This window comes from Mchenga conophoros, linkage group LG16, assembly GCF_057382185.1.
Source record: "Mchenga conophoros isolate Kocher_MC1m ecotype Shallow Benthic linkage group LG16, M_conophoros_male_GT1.1, whole genome shotgun sequence".
Classification (NCBI taxonomy): domain Eukaryota; kingdom Metazoa; phylum Chordata; class Actinopteri; order Cichliformes; family Cichlidae; genus Mchenga; species Mchenga conophoros.
Genome location: NC_140541.1, coordinates 13928753 through 13947764, shown reverse-complemented (window position 1 = coordinate 13947764; position 19012 = coordinate 13928753). Strand labels below are relative to the sequence as shown.

Below are 19012 nucleotides of genomic sequence, written 5' to 3'. Positions count from 1 at the left end.
AAATAATTAGAACCTGTTACTGTAATCGACAGTCAAAGTCATAATAAAGTAATCTGATATTTAGAATCGCCATGTATCATTGCTGTATGTTGGTAATACAAACAACAGCAGTAAGAAACATTGTTTTGATAAATAGCTCTGCGCTATCGTTGACATTCAGAACAGTCGAGTGACCTTGAAGGAGAGGTCGGGGATCAAATATGAAATAATAGTTTGAATCCTTTTACAGTACTTGTGTTGAGAATGTTTAACACAAGTACAAAGTTACAAGGCTTTGTTTATGACAACAGCTGAGTCATTAACTTGACAGATTTTAATGGATTGTTAACATGATCTACACTCCTATAAAGTTTTATTAGAATTCATTCAAAACTTCTTGATCTATCATGTTTACAGACAGAATGATGACATGCACGCATAACCTACTTGGCAGAGACAATAAGGTTTACCTCAGTCACTACATTGCTAAAATGCTGCGGTTTCAAATCAAATCAAATCCCTTTTATTGTCACATCACATGTGCAGGTACATTGGTACAGCACATGTGAGTGAAGTTCTTGTGTGCGAGCTTCACAAGCAACAGAGTTGTGCAAAATACAATAATGTAAACAAGCAAAATACAAGAATGGCTAAATCTGAAACTAATAAATATATATACAATATATAGGTTTCCTTAACCTCCTAAGACCTGAACTCTTCCACAGCATGCATTTTTAATTTCTCTTTGCTATTTGGGCTGATTGGGACCTGATGAATGTAGAAACAAATAATTACCAGATTTTTTTAAACCAGATTTTTGGTTCTGAGAAAAATGAGATCCACATATGAGGACATTCAGTACTGGTTTGTAGTATTCTGATATTTTCCTCCTTATACATACATACATTTGTGTAAGTACTAATTTAGCCTTGTACCAAAGTTACAATATGCTATTATGTTGTTTTTCTCCCCTTGCTCCTATATTGATTGCAATAGGCACATTTATGCACGTCACTGCTCTCTGTGTTTCTACCTACCCTGCTTCACTTGTTTCCTTGGGATGTCTGGTTTGGTAATGATCAGACTGACAGGTCTGTTGTAAATTATTCAGGCTATGCTGTTCATCTGAGAAGTCTGCTGGACGTTGATGTTAAAAGCTTGTGTCCCACCTAGAAAGGTTAAAGCATTCAGTGTCGCATGACTGCAGTCGTCTATGTTTAGGATTTTGTATGATCGTGTCAGGTGAAGTACTGTAATCTCCTTTTGACCAGTTGAGTGAGTATCTTTCTTGAAAACACGTGCATGTGTTTAATGTGTTGCTGTTTGTTCTTTGTCTTTATCTAAAATGTGCTACACGGGGAAAAGGAATTCTCATCTACTTGCTTTGTTCCACTAAAGTATGTTTTGGTATTAATTTTAAAGGATTGAAATGGCTATTTGTCCCACGTCAGTTTTTGCATACTAATCGTTAATAACAAAATGTTGCAAATGTATTAAAAATCAACAACTAAAATATCTAATTTATAAAGGTATTTAGACCTTTAGTTGAGAAATTTTTGGAAGCCACTTTGCGTTTTGGTCTTGTGTTGCCTGTTTGCATAGATCATTCTGGGAACTTAACCAATGCAGAGGCTGGTTGGGCACATCAGTGAGCAGTCCTGCAGGAAGACGACAGTGCAAACTTGAGCCATGATGGCTTTGAGTGCCGGCAGAATGGTGACTGCCTATAGACCAAGACCTTAAGTTGTCTAGAGGATTTGCACGCCTGGTTGCGGACAGTATATCTTATTTCCCATGACAAAACTTCTTGAGCTCCTTCACATAGGATGGGTGGTGTCAGTAAACTGGCATCATAAGTCTCTCTAACGCAGGGGTCTCAAACTCCAGTCCTCGAGGGCTGGTGTTCTGAAACCTTTCCACATGTCCCTGTTGCAACACACCTGAATACAATTAGTAGGTCATTAGCAAGAGTCTAGAACTTGACTGAACTGCCACCTCAGCATGCTCTATACTTCTATAGAGTCCTGGTAATGACCTATTAACTGTATTCAGGTGTGTTGCAACAGGAACACATGAAGTTTCAGGATACCGGCCCTCGAGGAGTGGAGTTTGAGACCCCTGCTCTAACGTGGTCTGTAGGTTTAAAGCACAGGTGTTAAAGGGCCAGTGTGCTGCAGGTTTTCGATGTGTCCTTGATCCAATCCAACACAGCTGATTCAAATGGCTAAACTACCTCCTCAACATGTCATGAAGTTCTCCAGAAGCCTGGTAATGAACTAATCATTTGATTAAGGTGTGTTGACCCAGGGTGCTATCTAAAAGCTGCAAGACACCAGCCCTCGAGGCCTGGAGTTACACACCCCTGGTTTAAAGCATTGGCGTTATACTACCACTACCTTGCTTCACTCTAAGGATGGTATCAGCACACACACTGCCTCTAGTTTATTAGTGCAAAGAGTTTATATTTTTTGTAATCCTTTTCCATGTGCTCACAGAGGCCTTTCAGAGCTTTCTGACAAACACAAAAGCTGATACGGTACCCTGTTAAGGAATTATATTCATGTCAAAAACTGCAGGTGAGAAAAAACGCAGCCAGGAGCAAATAATTTCATTTCATGGGTGCAGATATTCATTGCCACTCAATCAATTACATTCTTTGTGTATAAATTCAATAACCTGCAGGTGTAGAACTCAGCAGCCGCACACATAGAGAAGCCATCATGCATGCAACATCGAATTCTATAACTTTCTTGCACAGTCTTCTGTTTATCGAGGATTGGTTCCTGGTAAGTTGGTCCTTTCCCTGGTGTGCACTATTTCTGCTCAAACTGGCCAGATGCCCATCTCTATGAAGTCTCCCAGTGACTGGAGAATTCAATAAAAATGAACAGGAGGCACATCAAAGGGTCTGAATATGTTAACTGAAACATTAAAAGCATGGTTTCACATTCAGTTAGGTTACATGTTGTTAGGAAAATTACACTTTTATCATTCAAAAATGAATAAAACAACAAATTGCACAAAACTCTGAGGTGACTAGTTAAGATGTAGAAGATGTACTGTGGACTCTACATGTGTTGATTTCTCTGCAGGAGTCCTAGATGAAAGGATTTCATTCAGAAAATGGAGGCAAACAAGCTCAAAAGAGATGTTGAGGCCCTTATGTGAGTGGATGCTAAAATGTTACAAAGCATACCGTGCAGTCGGTAAGTAAACTGGCAACTGGTTCATTTTCTCCTGTTCCCAAACAGAGACAACTACATTGGACAGAAACTTAGGGAAGACGCCTTTGATCCGAAGGGCAAGGGAACTTTCACAGCGCTGGATGACTTGGTAAAAACTCAGCAGAAGCAACCAATGCTAAAATAATGTTTTAATGTATAACTAAGTAGAGCTGGCAACTTCTGTGTGACATGTTGTAGGCTCACTATGATCTTGCAATCAGTGTTGCCCTTTGGTGGCTGGAGAAGAAGGAAGGACGACATGTGCTCGACAGAGAGATCATGTACGTTTTCTGTTTTTTAAAGTTAAACGTTCTATCATTGATAATCCTGAATTATGTTTATTATGCTCACAAAATTTAGTAAAAATTAAATAACAAGTATAAAAATAAACAAAACTTTGGTAAAAGCAGCTGTAATAACACATGATGCCGTACAGTGCTTTTACAAAGGCAAATGAATAGAGTCAGTTGGTGGATTGGTTGCCTTTCATCACCTTCCTCCTGCACCACAGTGGAGCAACATGCAGTTTAGGAAGTGCCCAGTATCCTAATCGCTTAGAGCGGGAGGCTATGATCTTGTCATCCTTTGCTGGGATTATTATGGTAAGGATTTTTACATGTAAATGCAACTTTTAATAAATCTAAAAGCTGAAGGTAAACTCTCGAAAAACCTTCCTGAAAGTACTTTGATGCACTTAATGCCTAAACTGCTTATTTTAGCTGTTGTGTGTTTCTGTTTAGAGTAGCCTGCCAGTGGAGGAAATCTTGACTCTGTACAGGTGTAAACCAGCCGCTTCATACCCCAACCAGAAGTCCAAGGTACAAAAGTGTCCTAGTTAGGAAAGTGGCTGCAACTGTTTTATCCTTTTTGAAACATAATTTTGCCTAAAAACATTTCATTCCTTTTTCTTTTTCTTAACCCAAGGGCTCAATTGTCTATCCCATCACTCTGTCCTATCATCCGTTTGCAATACTTGGATCCTACAAGGCCGTGTACCACTCCAAGAAACACAGTAAGTGTGTGTTGTCTGGTTTAGCCTTTATGGTAGTGACAAGAGAATAAAGATACAAATTGTTTCTCAAATGGGAATCAAATAGATTTCTATACAATTAAACTGCTTTGTACAACCAAAGCGGGCGCGAGTTGCTGGCAACTTTAATACAGTCTATACTTGAAACAAGTCTCAAAACGGAGTGCGTCTGGTGCTTGGCAAGAATATTTAGATTTTATGAGTACATATAAAATATAAGCAACTTAAAATAAGATTTTCTTTTCTTTTTTTTACTCTTTCTGGAGACACACTCCTCAACAGATAAATGAGTATAGCAAAACCTCTCTGACCTCTTAGTAGTGTACTCAGCAGTATTTATCTTGAGTTTCCTGGGAAACTTTAAGTAAAAAAACAAAACAAAAAAAACAAAAGCAAGAACTTTTCCTTCTTTTGAGTTTTAATCTTCTTTGATCTGTGTTTTGTTTCTTTAAACAATATAGACAACATCATCAACAATGTACTATTCTGTCGACATGAACTTTTATGACTTCTGTTTTGTTTTTTCTTTGATTTTTTGCAAAAAGTGCTCTTTTGCCAAACGTTATTCTTTAAAAGTATTTATCAGTTTGCAGAATGTTTGATTTTTGAGCCAAGTAGAAATATAAGGAATACAAAACAGAAGCACTCAAACATGTACTTCAGTTCAGTAGTGACTGAGTAAAGCTATTCTGCAGACTCAGGCTGACTGCAATTGACAGCAGTTATTTGCTGGGAGGCAGGTTTGCTCCTACCAGGTGACCAGTGAGCAAAAATGGTTTCAAACCAGTTGGTTGCTTCAAATGCCAAATGTGAAAGAAAATTCATTCCAATCATCCTGGGAGGTTTTTCAATCTAGTGTGACTGAGCCATTAATATTCTGAAGGACTGTTTTTTGTTTTGTTTTTTGAAAACCCCAAAACGAAACTCTTGCAGATCAGAAGCTGAAACGATGGCTGTCCGGGCAGACAAAGGCAAGTGCTCCACCGAAGCAAGTTTCATCTTCGTTTTCCACTTCATCTCAGTCCTTCATCAGTGTGAGTACCGTATCTGAGCAATCACCATATGTGTGGTAGGCAAAATAAGAACTCTAAAAGATCTCTAAATACCAAGGAAAAATACTTCAGTAGTCAGTACAAATCATGTAAATGGCTCCTGTGTTTCCCATCATATACCATATACAACATGCAGATATGTTTTAAACTTTTAACCACTTGCTAAACTCAGCTGCATACTCTGTTTTATTAACACCTGCTGCTTACTAAGTCTCGTTGTGTGCAACCCCCACCTCCCCCCCCAATTACAAATAAAGACAAGCAGCTTTATTTCAATGATGAAAGTAAAGTGAAGGTTGCATCTTCAAGAGACAGTAGCTTCAGCACATCAGACACACCTCGATATTTAATAATCTGACATCAAGCAGATTATTAAAGACTGCCTTTATTGTACATAGAGCCAAATTAAAATAATACTCTATGGTGCCATGGTATAAGACAAGATGTTGACTAAAACACGAGACGGTAGCACGTAGAATAAATAAAATCACACCTTTTAGGTTTTTTTCTTATTTAACATCCGCACCGCCTGCTGAAACAACCTTTTGCTAAATCTGGACGTGTGAGTCTTGGCCTATAACACCTGCCATAGATGATGGCCCGGGTGAGTGAAGTCCTGGACAATTTTGGTATTTCTGCTGAGGTAGCGTGATATGGCACTCTCCTCCAGAAACAAGCAGTCAGTTCTTTTCTGTGCAGTTCTTATCGCTCATTCCTGCACTTTCTTTTGGAAGTTGCAGTGGTGTTGGCCGACCAGGAGAGGTCCTCGTATATGAAACCCCCAGGATGTCTGCACCCTTCCTACGCGTGCTCCATTTATACAGAGAGGGGCAGAACTGTGTCATATTTCCTCCACTAATAATGCAGTTGTCTTTGTGGTGATGAGTCTCTGGTTATTCACCAAGAATCACTCAGATAGTCTTCATAGCTCTTCTCTGTATGCTGACTCATTTCTTGTGATAAACTTAATGATGGTTGTGTCTAATTTAATTATGGTGTTATAGGAGCGGACAGGTACGCAGTGATGGAGTAGTAGAGGTGAGGACCTAGTTTGACTGTCTGTGAACGGCTGGTGAGGAAGTCTTTGGTCCTGTTGCTGATGGGGATCGAGAGGCCAAGTCATGTAGCATGCTGATTAGCATGTCCACAGGATGTCCAGCTCTGTGTTCCAGGTGGTTTAGTGCTGTGTGGATGGTGATGGCCTCTTCGGTGGGTCTGTTAGCTTTGTGTGCAAACTGATGTGAGCTAAATGTGGAAGAGAGGCTGGTTTTGATATGATGCAGGACCAGTGTCTCAAATCACCTCTTAATCAGTTAGGTAAATGTAGCTGACTTTATGCATTTCTAGAGCTGACTGACCTGAACGCACATCCTATTCCTGCAGAGTGAATCTATGAAATCTTTTGGCCTCAAATTGGAAGAAGAAACAATTTAGTTCCTCCGTGTTGCCATTCAGATGTTGCAGATGTTCCCTTTGTTGTTGTAGTCTTCATCAGACCTTTCTTGAGTTGTTACATGTCAGGTGGTCCTCAGTGCCACTGTTGTAGGCCCTCTTAGTCTCCTGTAAATACAGTTTGGGTAATGCGGTTCTTTTTTTCTTAGTATTCCCACATTTCCCTGACCTCATGGCATTTTCAGTCTAAGTTAAGGAAAAGTGATTAGGAAAAGCGATAGGAAGTAATTTTGAAATGTTCAACATCAGTCCAGAAATATTTCAGAGAAAAGACTAGGCTTTGAAATGGCCAAAGCCAAGAAGGAAATATTTGAACAGTAATTTCTTTTTCCAACGTCTGCATTGAAAATCCTCTGCTGCCACCCTGTGGATCTAAAAAGACCTCCCATACGCTCTGCTTCACTTTTAGGAAAGCAGTGATGTTCACCAGGAAAGGACTGAGCACTATGAAAGCTCGCAAGAGTCTCTGCACAACTGACGTCAACCTCCAGCAGCTGCCAGAAGTAGAGACATTGAGCTGGAGCAATAATACTAACATGAAATGGTAAAACTGCTCAGTTGAATGTTAACGTACTCAACTAAAAATGTCACTTAAACTCAAAAATGCACTTGAAGTACTCAGAAATAAAAGAGACATAAACAGAGAAGTATTTTCTGTCAACTGGGCTCTGTGTTATTTGATAATGCATTATATGAATAAGTTGTTACTACATTCAATGTCATGCTTTAATGTGTTTCCTTCACTCTGTACTCCTCGCAAAGTGCCATACCAGACTGTGTTGGTGGAGTTTATGCGATTATGGAGGTCTGATGACCTGAAGCACAACTCCATGCTTCTTGGTCAAACAGCCTTTGGTGATGCTGGAGATGTGCAATGACTCAAACTACTGATGGTCTCACTGGAGTCAGAGATTTTTAAAAATATATTATTTACCCAGGAAAAATACAACTCTTGGAGTTAAAAATGGCTTGTCCTCACCAAGAAAGACACAGCTCATACACAAGGTCAGGGTTTACTGATTTTCATATTTGATATGACCTTGACCTAATTTTCATCAAAATTAAATTGGCTCAACCTGTCACTGGTATCTATCTGGACTGGACTTCTTTAAGTTGTTTGAAGACGTTTTTATTTCTCATCCAAGAGGTTTCTTCAGTTCTAAAACCAAAAGGTGGAGAGTCCCGGATATTTAAACCCTAGTAGGGATTGGTAAATGGACTGATCCTTATATAGCAATTTTCTACTCTATCTGAGCACTCAAAGTGCTTTACACAACTTGTCACACCAGTACTTTTCCCCCCTAAGCACTTACTATCTAACATTCCTACATACCCCGATGGATGCATCAGAGAGCAACATGGGGTTAGTATCTTGCCCAAGGATATTTGGCATGTAGACTGCGATCAAACCGCAAACCTCCCAGTTAGTTAGTAGGTGACCTGCTCTACCACCTGAGCTACAGCCACCCTCAGGATCGATTCTGTGAAGGGTCGTTGAAACACTATTGATCATGTATGTCATCAAAAGGTCCAGGGTGTGAAAAAAAGGCGTGGGTCATTACCAACAGAGGTTTCGGGAGACACCTGTGTGACAACCTCAACCTCTCATGTACCTATTGAAGTCACCTGATGAGTTGGGGTTGAGGCGCCTGGGAAGGGATCTCAAAACTGGATTGTAGGTGGCAGACAGTGTGTCGTAGGCCTCTGTTCAATGACGGTCATTCACAGTAGACATAGAGGCCTGTTTCAGTCCTTTTTCAAACCATCTTTCTTCTCTGTCCAAAATGTGAACGCCGGGAACCTTTAAAAGAGTGAACTCTATCCTTTAGGTGCAGATATACAGCTGAGCCTTGTCCCGTCGAGGTGGCATGCGTTTGTGGAGTGGCTGTTTGGTTTCTCCCATGTACAAGTCTAGGCACTCCTCATAGCATACAGCAATATAAGTTTATGCTTTTGACAAGATTCACTTATTACCTGTTAAACATTCCAGTTTTGTCTTTGATGAAAACAATGAAATCATTTTTGTTACCTCGGGTTATGTTATTAATTTAGAGAATCAGTTTGTGGATAAATGATTATTGTAGGTTTGTTACCTTGCAGTATAAACTACCCTGATGCAACTGTTGTTGCGGCTATATAAATACAATTGAATTGTTATAGAAATGTAAGAAAATCTCAAATGATTGACTTTTAGAATCAGTCCTAATCCATGCCCAGTAATATTTAGAAGCATTCGTTACCATTGTAAGAGAAAAACTGGATATTTGGTATCTCTTTACAATTACATATCAGATTGTTTGTAGAGTTACTAAAACTGTCAAATAAGTGTACCTGAATACAAACTCCAAAGTGACACAAAGTAAAAGCACCTAAATATCACTTTGGTACTGATATTGACTTTACACTGAAGGTGCCTGGTCCCATTTTCCTCATACAAATAAAACACACAAATCCACATTTTTCTTTTTTGGAATTTCTGCAAATGTTTATAGAGGCTGATTCATTTTGTGATTACCTCTGACATTCTGCGAGCAAAGATTAATCTCCTTGATGAGTGGATAAAATGTGTCTCTAATGTCCATATCAATAAAGAGGGCACAGTGGGTCAGTAATTTGCCTGGTAGGACTTTTGCATTGATGATTCAGGGATTTTCGCTGTATGCGCAGGATCAAGACTCTTGGCAACGATGCCAGTACGTTAAATCCCCACTCATTGAAAAAACAGCTAAAGTGGGATCTACTAACCCTTTGATTGAGGTTTATATAGCGGGGCTCTGGTGCCGCTTTGTGAGACCACCATTTTTCTGTAGGTGACTGGCTCCAGCACACTGCAGGATGAGTAGTAAGGTAAGAGAGATTCATTTTGTTTAGAAGTGGGCTTCTTCAAGCTGACAAGTTGTGTTGCAGCTTCTCAAATAATGATTAGGTTCTAAAAACTAAACTGCCAGACACACCGACAAACTGACAGTGCCTTTAACTGACTTTAACAACCCATGACATGATCAACACTACCAGAATCACACATACAGGCTCGACTGAAATCTGTAGTACAGCATCACCAGACTTGGCTGTGACTGCCTCTGTCCACCCTCCTCCTCCTCCCCTGGCTTTAGATCATATTCTATGAGGACAGAAACTTCCAGGGTCGCTCGTATGAGTGCGACACCGACTGCCCTGACATGCACCCCCACTTCAGCCGCTGCAACTCTATCAAGGTGGAAAGTGGTTGCTGGGTGCTGTATGAGAAGCCCAACTACACTGGCTACCAGTATGTTCTGACCAGAGGCGAGTACCCAGACTACCAGCGCTGGATGGGCTACAACGACACCATCCGCTCCTGCCGTACCTTCTCCTATGTGAGTGAACAGGAAACTATGTGCAGTTAATACTATGAAAAATGTCATTTGAGAATTACATTTTCTGACTTAGAAGTGGTTTTATGTCATTATTTAGATGATTAAACCACTGATTTTTACTGTTTTCTATGTGCACAAGCCAAATAACATGATTAAGATATTAGATATTTTTTCCTTCCAACTAAAGTTGCACTTTAATAAGAGTTTAGATTTAGTTGCTGAAAAGTGCTTTCCCTGTCAGGTCAGGTGTAGGAGAAGGTAATGTTTGGCAAACAAGTAAATAAAAGTCAATTATAAATGTCAAATAAGTTGTTGTTGCTGTTTTCTCATAATTATGACACATTGTAAAACTGTATTAAATCAGGTTCCATGTATTATCTGTATATTATTATTTTTTATTTTAAGCACGTCTATGTTTAACTATTCTTTTGATGTGGCACGACAAATAAATACCAGCCTCTGACATTACTTAATGAAATTTTATTTGCTCACATGCAGATATCACTGAACAAGGCCAATGTAGGCCAACATTTAGATGATATATTAATGCAGTCCTACAAATTTAAAATAAAAAAAAACCCAATGGTTTTGACATTTTTTTTTTTTTAGACACATTTATTTTTTAAGAGTAAGCTATGTCAATTTCCAATAAATCTTCCCCTCACACACACCCATACAGAGCTGCAGAGGTACTGATGCTACTCTAATTTTGTGTTTTACCTTACTGCTATGTTCATCCAGACCAGCGAGGGGCCCTACCGCATGCGCATCTACGAGCGACCCAACTTCCAGGGTCAGATGATGGAGTTCAGTGAGGACTGCGAGTCGGTGCAGGATCATTTTCGGAGCCGTGACATCTATTCCTGCAATGTCATGGACGGCTACTGGACCCTCTACGAGCACCCAAACTACCGTGGCAGGCAGTACTTCATGAAGCCCGGGGAGTACCGCAAGTTCAGTGACTGGGGGGCCACCTGCGCCACCACTGGCTCCTTCCGCAGAATCACAGAGTTCTAATCTGGATTGAATCGCTATAGAAAAACAAAACGAAATAAAAATGGTAACGTGTCTCAGCGATTGACTTGGCATTATTAAGATATAACTTCCTAAATAAATGGAGCTGTTGTTAAACTACTTTCTGTGCTTTCTTTGTTACTGACTGATTTAACTAACATCACATGAAATGACACATAAATTTTGTGGAAACATTTCCAGCATTTAAGTATCATCATTTATTATATGGACATTCCACACATTGACACATTTATTTGAAACCTTAATAGTTTCCTGTGCCAGAATGAGCCTTTATCTCATTTTGACATACTTGCACATTCAATAAGGAGGTTGCCATGTGGCATTAATATAATTAAAATGAACATGGCATTGTTCTGCTTAATTTTTACTGCATAAAATTTAGTGAAATTGCAGCAGAGAGTTTTAGAACACACTCACTGGCACGAGTGTCTCTAACTCTTTGTAATAAGGTAATTATTTACTTTCTGAATTCTCCTGATTAAAAAAAGGGCTAATTTTTGGTGTAATGTTTGTTGGAAGTACGGTTTTTAGTTTTTCTAGTAGTCAGTCTCACTCCTACAGAAAATTATAAATCAATATCAACACACACCAGCAAAAAGAAACGTTTTATAGGCATTTACTCACCCTTCATACTCTGAATCCAGCCCATTTAAAGCAAACACATGAAGATTGAAAGACCTGTGACTGTTCCAGCGCCTGCACATGTTGTAGCTCTTGCTGGAAGCTGTATGGCATCTGTTAACCTGAACACAGGACATGACAAACAGGAGTGGGAAGACTCTTGTAATATTTCTGCTGACACCACGCCTCATTTAAATAACACCAACTGCTCCTAAAAGGGTATTGTATATAAAGATGGAAGCTAATTTTAGGATTTAAAAACGCAGGAAGAAGTTTGACCAACAACAGCAGGCATTATGGGAAAGGTTTGTATGTCGTTTTACATGACGGATATCTGTAGATCAAAAATGAGCTTACATGCCTTTTTCTGTCCCTCGGTCAGATCATCTTCTATGAGGACAAGAACTTTGGAGGCCGTTACTATGAGTGCATGAGCGACTGTGCCAACTTGCACTCTATGTTTGACCACTGCCGCTCCATTAGAGTGGAAAGTGGCATGTTTATGATCTATGACCGTCCGGGCTACGCGGGAAACCAATACTTCATGAGGAGGGGAGAGTACTCTGACTACATGGGCATGACCGGCATGAATGACTGTGTCAGATCTTGTCGCATGATCCCCTCGGTAAGAGCCTCAGTAAAATACCATCACTGTGTCATACTGCATCTTAACCTCTTACAATAATAGATTCAGCGCACAGAAAAACATACACAAACTATTCAATGATTTTCTTTTTCGATTAAAAAAGTAACTACTCTGAAATTAGAAATGAAGGTGATTTCACTTAAACTAAAGAGGTCACTGCTGACTGCTCCAAAGCTGATAAAGTGCTGCTTTTGTGCTCTTCTGTTAATTCTAATGTTTTAAATTTTGCTTGCTTGTCCTCCAACATAACTGCCAAGCAGCAGACTGTATACTTGACTTTTAGCATGTAGCATCAGCCAATAAATGGGCTAATTTTGCTACAGCAATCTGTGTTCAGAGGTGTTTTTGGTTTAAAAAATATAAACTATCCTATCCCACCAGAGAACTTTTGTTTTCTGGGTAGAGGACCATGATGTAATATCCTTTTCGTCAACCATAGTAGCCACACGCTAGCTTGTTACTGTCTTTTTTCTCCCGTTTTATGGACAGTGGCAAGCTGGGTAAATTGTTAAGATGTATTAGAGTGAAAATCAGTCTGTTAATTGCACTGGTTTACATGATCAGATACTTGTGATACTTGTAATACATAATACTTGATATTAATATTTCATTTTTAAAAAGTATGGTGGTACTGGTATGTTAACATTAATTAACACGTACCATGCCTACCAGTGGTGTAGAGTAGAAATGGCCTAGAAACAGGCATCAGTGTTTACTCTCTTCTTTTAGTGCCAGTATCTATGCTAAGCTAGGCTAAGCAGCTTATTGCAGATATTTTATTAGGTATGTGGTGCATCATCTAACTCACAGCTATGCACATGAACAGATTTCACAAAAAACAAACCTAATGTGACCGTTTGACTTTCCTGACCTCTGCAGCACAGTGGCAGCTTCAGGATGAGGCTGTATGAGCATTTCGACATGGAAGGTGGAATGATGGAACTGACGGATGACTGTCCTAATCTCATGGACCGTTTCCGCCTCTCCAACTTCAACTCCTGCAATGTGATAGATGGCCACTGGCTGATGTATGAGCAACACCACTACAGGGGGCGCCACTACTACCTCTCACCTGGCCATTATAGGAGCTTCAGCAACTGGAACGCCATTAGCTCCAGGGTTGGGTCCATCCGACGTCTCATGGATTTATAAAGACGGAAGGACAGTTCTTGTGAAATGTCTACTCTTTGCCTTGTTTTACACACTGAATAAAATGGCATCAGTGCTCAAGTGTACTCCGTTTTGTTTTTGCTCTCTGCATCTAGAGGGCATCTTTCCCCAGGAGAATGTGCTGGGCTTGTGGCCTGACATCCTAACTCTCATAAGAGGATTGAATAAAATCATTCAAGCACTAACACTTTTCTCACCCAGGCTCAAGTGTTATCTATTGGACCTTTGTGTTTGTTTAGACATGAGCAAATATCCTACAAATTAACACAAGCATTTTGAAAGGTTGTCAGTAAAAATGTAAACATTGTTTCTATTTTGGTCAGAAATAAAGCTCACCACCAGATGGCAGTGGTAGAATAAAAATTACATAAAACACAAACTATCATTCTGTTGACAAAAACACAGACAGACTCATTTCTACCATGGGAAAAAATATTCTAATCAAGTAGCTCCAAACAAAACAACTGGAGGTTTTTATGAATGTAAACATTTAAAAGATATCTTGGTGAACGTGGGTGGAGCATAAACCCTCAGTCTGAGGTAAATTTTAGCAGTGCAACAACAAACAGCACCCATTCAGAGTTGACATTGGACCAGTCAGCGCTCACCTGTACATACATAATCCCCAAACATCTCTTCAGGATAACACAACGGCACAAATGCCAAAGATTCCTGGCATTACAATATGAATGACACGTGCAGAGTCTGCATTTCACATTCACTATATATGTAACAGGTTTGAGTCTTCAAAGAGCTGGATGGATCATACAGAGACTAGGCACAGGACAGGAGAAGCAGCCAACATGGGGAAGGTAAAAATGACAGTTTTGGGCAAACAAGCAGGTGGGGTACGAAATGCTAATAGGCTTCCTGAGTGTTCACAACTTGTACCGAGATGTCCATTAAAACCATGAAAATGCTTGTAATACTCAAGCAAATATGATAATATTTGTTTCCAATGAACATATTTGCAGTGCAAACACTGAAAAATATATGATTTGTATGTTTAGATTATCTTCTATGAGGACAACAACTTCTCTGGGCACCATTTTGAGTGCTGTAATGACTGTGAGGACTTGTTAAGCCGACTCAGCCGCTGCAACTCAATCAAGGTGGAGAGTGGTTGCTTCATGATCTATGAAAAACCCAATTACTCTGGTAACCAGTACTACCTGAAGAGAGGAGAGTATCCGGACTTCCATCACTGGATGGGTGTCAACGAGTCTGTCAGCTCCTGTCGTCACATCCCTACGGTGAGCTACTGTTAGTTGGCCAAACCCAGCCTTATACATTCGCTAGAGTTCACACTGCCTCTTGATAGATTGTGAGAATGTAAACTAACCAGACCTAACTTTTATTGAAACAATTTTTAAACCTTTGTTTTTAAAATGTATTTCAAGATTTTGCAAACACTTTTTAACCTACAGGTTTAAAAACAGTCTCCATTATAGACTCATTTATAATCTTAGCTGCCGTTCTGTTTTTAATATTTTCTAAGTAATAGCATATTATGTCTAATTTACTTATTCCAAGCTGTTATATAAATCAAATGGATCTTTATACAAGAGGGTGCATCTTAATTGTTGCTATTGATCTTCCAAAAACAACTGTTGTAGGACTAATTTTGCCTTTGGTGTAATATATTTTAAATGTTAGCATGATTTCACTGTTCTTTCACCTTAAAGAAAGGCTAAATCAGTATTTGAATTTAATTTTACTTTGGATTTTCTTTGAAGAAAATGTAAAAAGAGGGTAACTTTTACCATGAAAATGGTCAAATCAGATATGAATACATGACGTTTTGCTAATTATAACTTTATTTAAATAACTACAGAATTAGTCTGCTCTATAAAGGTGAATAAATGCTGACACAAATCTAATGCCTATCAAAACACTTTATAATGAAAATATCCATCCAGTCAATCTGTACCACAGTTTTTAGAGTCTTGAAGATGGGCTGGCCCAGGTACTGGATTTCCACTCACAGGTTTTGCAGACTCTAGTTGTAAATGAGCCATTAACACATGTTTTAAAGTCCACTTTAAGTATTTTTTGCCTTCACTTTTTGTGCAATCTGAGGAAGTGGAACTGTGTCTTTCATTTTGACCAAAGTAGGTACATTAGCATGTTTAGCTAGGTTAGCTAGCAAGCTAAAAACATATTATTTCATTGTCGTTCAAAAAATCAGTTTCCCAAACTCATTCAGTATTATTTCCTTGTAGCAAAATAGAAGATTCCATAATTACATTCGAGAGTCATTACAAATATAACAACTTTTTTTTTGTAGAGGTAGTTCCTGAAGGTGCAGCTGAGTAAATGATGACCATCTTTGATTCAAAACTAGGACCCTGGGATGTTCAACATGCGCCTGTATGAGCGGATCGAGTTTGGGGGTCAGGTGATGGACCTTGTGGATGACTGTCCCAGTGTCATGGATCGCTTCCACGTTAATGACATCTTCTCCTGCAACGTGAAAAATGGCAACTGGCTCTTCTACGAGCACCCAAACTACCGGGGCAAGATGTACCTGATAAGGCCTGGAGAGTATAAGAGGTTCAGTGAGTGGGGTGGCAGGAGTGCCAGAGTCGGATCCATCAAACGCATCATGGACTATTGACCACTTTTGGTAGTTGCCAGAGCTACATGAACATTTTAGAGAGCCTTCATACTCAGATAATTATGCTTGCAACACTAAAGAAAGAAACAGAAAACAGTTTTTGTCACTTAATCAAAATACTACTGTCCTGCATCAGAACATTCCCTTATGTAAAGCTTGGGCTCACCATTGGACTCACCATTGTAATAAAGCAATTGCAAAATGGAGTCGTCATAGTCCATTCAGTTGTGAGGAGGACCTCATTTATCAAAGCATGATTTGTTAGTACTGTAACGTTTCAAACAAACAGATTAGTCCATGGTGGTAACCTGATCTGAGTAAGACATTTTTGTAAGTCCTTCATATGAAGTCATAGCCAACATGTTTGGTACTTTAGAAATGTTGACTCACATAAAAAAAAAAACCCCAACAAGCAAACAGCTGGCAGCTTGTGCAAATTATGTGCTGGCTCTATTAAATATCAGTATTATTCTGCTGATGTTGTGCAGGACTATGTGACTATCATCCTATTGTACAACAGCATTTTCGGGAAGAAATTGTGATGAACATGGAGGAAAGAACAATAACGACACACACCAAGAGTCATCTATACATAAACAGATTTTCCTATCTGCCCACCCCCACTTGTGATCCATCATCACTGTGGGGATATATTTAAATGACAATACTTTATGCTGTGCAATCACACAGCAGTCCTTTCTTTCTTTCTTTTTTATAAAGCACAGTAGCTTGGCTCAGGGACAGCACTGGTAATAGAGTCTGATGCCAACACAACCATGGGAAAGGTAAAGAAACTAAATGTTGTGGTTTTACAAAACTCCTGTTTTTGTGGCTTCTAACAGCACTCTGTAAAAAAGTGTCCGTGTGTGCCTGTTGCTTTTGCAGATCATTTTTTACGAAGACAGAAACTTCCAAGGGCGCTCTCATGAGTGCAGCAGCGACTGTGCCGATCTTCACACCTACTTCAACAGATGCAACTCCATCAGGGTGGAGAGTGGCTGCTTCATGGTGTATGAGAGGCCCAACTACATGGGCAATCAGTACTATCTGAGGAGAGGAGAGTACTCTGATAACCAGCGTATGATTGGCATTAATGACTGTGTCAGATCTTGCCGTATGATCCCACAGGTAGGTCATAATGACTTGCTTTAAGACTCTGTTATAACCCCATAATATCCATCAGGTTACCAGAAACCCATATTGGGTTACTGCTAAATGGGCAGATATTCAGAAACTATAAATTAATTTTAGCACCATAGAGTTTACTGAAAGCTCTTTTGCAAGATGTTAATAGACAAAAATATTATATTAAGGGACTAGTTTTTAAATCCTTATAGGTTACCCGGTCAACTCTTGCTTTTCAAAAATGTTTTAAGTAATTAAATGCATGTAAAGAAGGACCTGATTGGGGAGATTATAAGAGTTTTTTTTTAATTTCTTTGCTAGCACCAGGGTTCCTACAGGATGAGGCTTTACGAGCGTGCTGACATGACCGGGCAGATGCATGAGCTGGTCGATGACTGTCCAAATGTCCAAGACCAACTCAGCATGTCTGATTTCAACTCCTGCAATGTGATGGACGGCCACTGGCTACTGTACGACCAACCTAACTACAAGGGCAGAGTGTACTACCTGAGGCCTGGAGAGTATCGGAGGTACAGTGACTGGGGAGGCATCAGCCCAAGGATCGGCTCCATCAGAAGAATCACTGACTTCAACTGAAGTCAAGCTTCATTTAAATGCATCTTTCAGTGACTTGAATTGTCTGTATTCCCAATAAACTTTAACTGCTTAATAAAACAAGCATCTTTTATTTCCATGTATCACTACAAAACTTCATTAATATTTTGCAAAGGACCCTTAAGATGGCAGATGAGTTTTTTCTTGCAATCAAATGTTACAGAATGGAAAATAAGTACTCTTTGGGGCCAGTGGTGAAACAATTTATCTACCAGCTTCTGGGTAACTGGGCACTATAGTTTAATCTCCTCTATGCTTAGGCATACCATGGCAAACAATACCTCTCCCAGTTGGTTGGCTCGATAGGATTAGCTGGTCTGCGGTGGGAGAATTTATCCATACGATTAGTGTTAAACACTACGCTGCACGGTGTAGGAGAGGAAACTGATCCTGGACACCTCTGACAACAAATGACAAAATATGGAATAAACAATGTAAGAATGAGATTGATCTGGCAAAGATGGTAACATAAGCACATGTTTTTTAAACAGTTTAAATATAATGTCAGACACATTACACTGTTATGATTGACAGTTGCTTTGAAACAGCTCACAAGGACCAAAAACATTCATTATGCTAAAGATTGTCTTAAAGATTTTAAACAAACAACAAAAAACGTAAAAGTTAAACAAAATTTATCTGGAAAATAAGTATAATATAAACTTTAACTTTTTTAGTGATTGATAAACTACACTGCTAAGTGATATTAAATACAGAAACCGTAACATTTTCACATAAGTCTTACATTTGAAGAGAGAGGGAGAAGAAAAAAAGGCTCAAATCAAGGTGAAATTTACTATTGCACAGTTTTCAGCATAACAAAATGTTATAAGTAATTAATTATATTTGACTAGTGGCTGGTGGTAATACCAAGAAATAAAAATAATAGGAGTTATGTGTTCAGGTCCATTTCTCCTGTAGGGGGAGTCTTCAGAAAGTCAAATTACTGTGAGTAAGTAATCGTGAAAGTCCTAAATCATTTAAAAATAGTGAATTTTACATTGCTTAACATACAGTAAACTGTAAAAGTATATACAAAACTTCTGTTATCTTCTATGTCACATGAAGACTGGCAGCACAGTATACACAT

General features: G+C 39.2%; 5 protein-coding genes across 6 annotated transcripts; all 5 read left to right on the top strand.

The window, feature by feature from the left end:
- The first annotated feature begins 1179 nt into the window (after positions 1-1179).
- c9h2orf80 (chromosome 9 C2orf80 homolog) lies at positions 1180-7353 on the top strand. Its single transcript, XM_085249404.1, has 9 exons — positions 1180-1254; positions 3072-3143; positions 3231-3312; positions 3402-3484; positions 3715-3805; positions 3944-4021; positions 4128-4215; positions 5167-5267; positions 7147-7353. Exons 2-9 carry the CDS (start codon positions 3103-3105, stop codon positions 7213-7215), a joined length of 633 nt encoding a protein of 210 aa, XP_085105530.1. The 5' UTR covers positions 1180-1254; positions 3072-3102; the 3' UTR covers positions 7216-7353.
- Positions 7354-9534: 2181 nt separating this feature from the next.
- Positions 9535-11156, top strand: LOC146556421 (gamma-crystallin M2-like). Its single transcript, XM_085249405.1, has 3 exons — positions 9535-9584; positions 9851-10093; positions 10835-11156. The coding sequence occupies exons 1-3, from the start codon at positions 9573-9575 to the stop codon at positions 11108-11110; spliced, it is 531 nt and encodes a 176-aa protein (XP_085105531.1). The 5' UTR covers positions 9535-9572; the 3' UTR covers positions 11111-11156.
- Positions 11157-11954: 798 nt separating this feature from the next.
- Positions 11955-13721, top strand: LOC146556420 (gamma-crystallin M2-like). Its single transcript, XM_085249406.1, has 3 exons — positions 11955-12054; positions 12132-12374; positions 13275-13721. Exons 1-3 carry the CDS (start codon positions 12046-12048, stop codon positions 13545-13547), a joined length of 525 nt encoding a protein of 174 aa, XP_085105532.1. The 5' UTR covers positions 11955-12045; the 3' UTR covers positions 13548-13721.
- A 533-nt stretch (positions 13722-14254) lies between these two features.
- Positions 14255-17121, top strand: LOC146556419 (gamma-crystallin S-1-like). 2 transcript variants are annotated; one of them, XR_014888886.1, is made up of 5 exons: positions 14255-14377; positions 14576-14818; positions 15910-16191; positions 16903-16967; positions 17068-17121. XR_014888886.1 is itself a non-coding variant. In XM_085248641.1 (3 exons), exons 1-3 carry the CDS (start codon positions 14255-14257, stop codon positions 16180-16182), a joined length of 639 nt encoding a protein of 212 aa, XP_085104767.1. In that variant the 3' UTR covers positions 16183-16701. The 2 variants fall into 2 exon arrangements, 1 of the variants encoding a protein (XP_085104767.1); XM_085248641.1 differs by lacking the exons at positions 16903-16967; positions 17068-17121 and having other exon boundaries at positions 15910-16701.
- On the top strand, positions 16119-17968 carry LOC146556418 (gamma-crystallin M2-like). Its single transcript, XM_085248653.1, has 4 exons — positions 16119-16191; positions 16903-16967; positions 17068-17310; positions 17629-17968. The coding sequence occupies exons 2-4, from the start codon at positions 16959-16961 to the stop codon at positions 17902-17904; spliced, it is 528 nt and encodes a 175-aa protein (XP_085104779.1). The 5' UTR covers positions 16119-16191; positions 16903-16958; the 3' UTR covers positions 17905-17968.
- Positions 17969-19012: the final 1044 nt, after the last annotated feature.